The sequence below is a fragment of the Anneissia japonica genome, unplaced genomic scaffold, assembly GCF_011630105.1.
Source record: "Anneissia japonica isolate Jap-2015-1 unplaced genomic scaffold, ASM1163010v1 scaffold216677_len1689_cov189, whole genome shotgun sequence".
NCBI classification, from domain to species: Eukaryota; Metazoa; Echinodermata; class Crinoidea; order Comatulida; family Comatulidae; genus Anneissia; species Anneissia japonica.
In genome coordinates this window covers 1-1,689 of record NW_022721975.1, presented here as the reverse complement: position 1 = coordinate 1,689, position 1,689 = coordinate 1, and the positions used below count along the sequence as shown (strand labels likewise).

General features: G+C 32.7%; 1 protein-coding gene across 1 annotated transcript; it reads left to right on the top strand.

Moving 5' to 3' along the window:
- Positions 1 to 198: 198 nt before the first annotated feature.
- Positions 199 to 1,562, top strand: LOC117111767 (peroxidase-like). Its single transcript, XM_033254763.1, has 3 exons — positions 199 to 398; positions 647 to 816; positions 1,364 to 1,562. The coding sequence occupies exons 1-3, from the start codon at positions 358 to 360 to the stop codon at positions 1,525 to 1,527; spliced, it is 375 nt and encodes a 124-aa protein (XP_033110654.1). The 5' UTR covers positions 199 to 357; the 3' UTR covers positions 1,528 to 1,562.
- The last annotated feature ends 127 nt before the right edge of the window (positions 1,563 to 1,689 follow it).

Genomic DNA, 1,689 nt, shown 5'->3' with positions numbered 1-1,689 from the left:
TGTTGGCGGCCTCTCCCCTCTAAATTGCGCAATGTGATTTCTTCTGGTATATTTTATTCAATCACATTACATAATGAAATTAATTGAGATTATTAATTACAAAAATAAAAATTGAGCTAAGCCCAGAATAAACTCATTATCATCATCATATCATCATCGTCATCATTGTCATCATCATTGTCATCATCACCATCATTTGTATTTATCATGATTATCGTATCTTAATACAGACCTGGCAGTGACTTGGTTGCAATAAATATTCAACGAGGTAGGGATCACGGGATACCAGGCTATACCGCTGTTCTCAAAAAATGTTCTACCGTAGAAATTGAAAGCTTTGATGATCTTCAGCCTTTCATGTCAGATGACGTCATTGGGAAGTTTAAAGATTTATATAAGTAAGTGTTTAGTTTTTGTTATCAAATGTTGCCAATAGGAAGTTTGAAATGCCGTTATATGCATGTAATAGCCTACTAAATGTATAATGTTATAGTCATAATAATGCTATCGAATGTAAAAGATCGTTCGATAGTATCAAATTATGGTATATATTGTAGTCTAAGCCTAACTTACCAATTCTTTAAAAACTTTGTCTTTGAGTTGAATCACGTGACTCAAATTGACCAATCCAAATGCTATTTTCCAGGAGCGTGCATGATATTGATCTGTTTATAGGAGCATCGGCCGAGGATCCGCTACCAGGGGCAATTTTAGGGCCTACATTTGCATGTGTGATTGGTGTACAATTCAGCAAGTTCAAACATGGAGACCGATTTTGGTTTGAAAATGAAGGATACGAGGGTGAATTTACACAAGGTACCGTATGTCCGAAGATTCATCGGTAATAAACGCATCGCGTAATCAAAAACATAGTACTAGCTTGAATCATAGGCCTACCTGTTTTGTATCTATTGTGCTATCATATCTGTTTTAAGTTGTAAGTGTAAACCCAATATCATTGCCTATGCCTCGTAAACTAAAGATGAAAAACAGTCTACCGAAAGTAAGCCTACGAAATATGATGCCATGCTTGAACCTGTCATAAAAAGACCAAAAATCAATAATCTGTAGAGTTACTCATACATTCATGTGAATTGCCAACACAGGAAGCGTGGACGGGTTATATGAATTAAAAGTACCGTAGCCAAACAAACCCACATCAAGCACTAGACACACGCTCCCGCTGGGAGCCTATTTTTAATTTGTTATTGCTCTCTATATCTAATCGTAATTTTCCAAATGCTTAAAATGAAGGCATAATGTATTATAATATTTAAGTATAATTGTTGGCTGTAACAGTACACTGTGTAGGCCTACTTTAAAAGAAGAAAGGATTTTGATCGCATTTGTTTTTAACTTCTAGGCCAAGTTACTGAAATTCGCAAGGCATCGCTGGCTAGAATATTCTGTAACAATTTAGATAACATTAGAACCATCCAGCCAAAAGTTCTCTTGAAGCCAGATGAAGGATTTATCAGTTCTGAAGAGTATGTCTCTTTTTTCATTTTTAAATTCTTAATATATTGATAATAATAATAATATAAATAAATAGATAAATAAAATTTAAAAAAAATAATAATAATAATAGTAGTAGTAGTAATATAATAGTAATAATAATAATAATAATAATAATAATAATAATAATAATAATAATAATAATAATAATAGTAGTAGTAGTAGTCAGTGGCG

What these genes read in the sequence shown, in the direction of transcription:
- LOC117111767 (XM_033254763.1), top strand. Translation starts at nt 358, where the DNA reads ATGTCAGATGACGTCATTGGGAAGTTTAAAGATTTATATAA. An exon ending in AAGTTTAAAGATTTATATAA is followed by an intron (nt 399 to 646) that starts GTAAGTGTTTAG and finishes GCTATTTTCCAG; the next exon opens with GAGCGTGCATGATATTGATC. An exon ending in CGAGGGTGAATTTACACAAG is followed by an intron (nt 817 to 1,363) that starts GTACCGTATGTC and finishes TTTAACTTCTAG; the next exon opens with GCCAAGTTACTGAAATTCGC.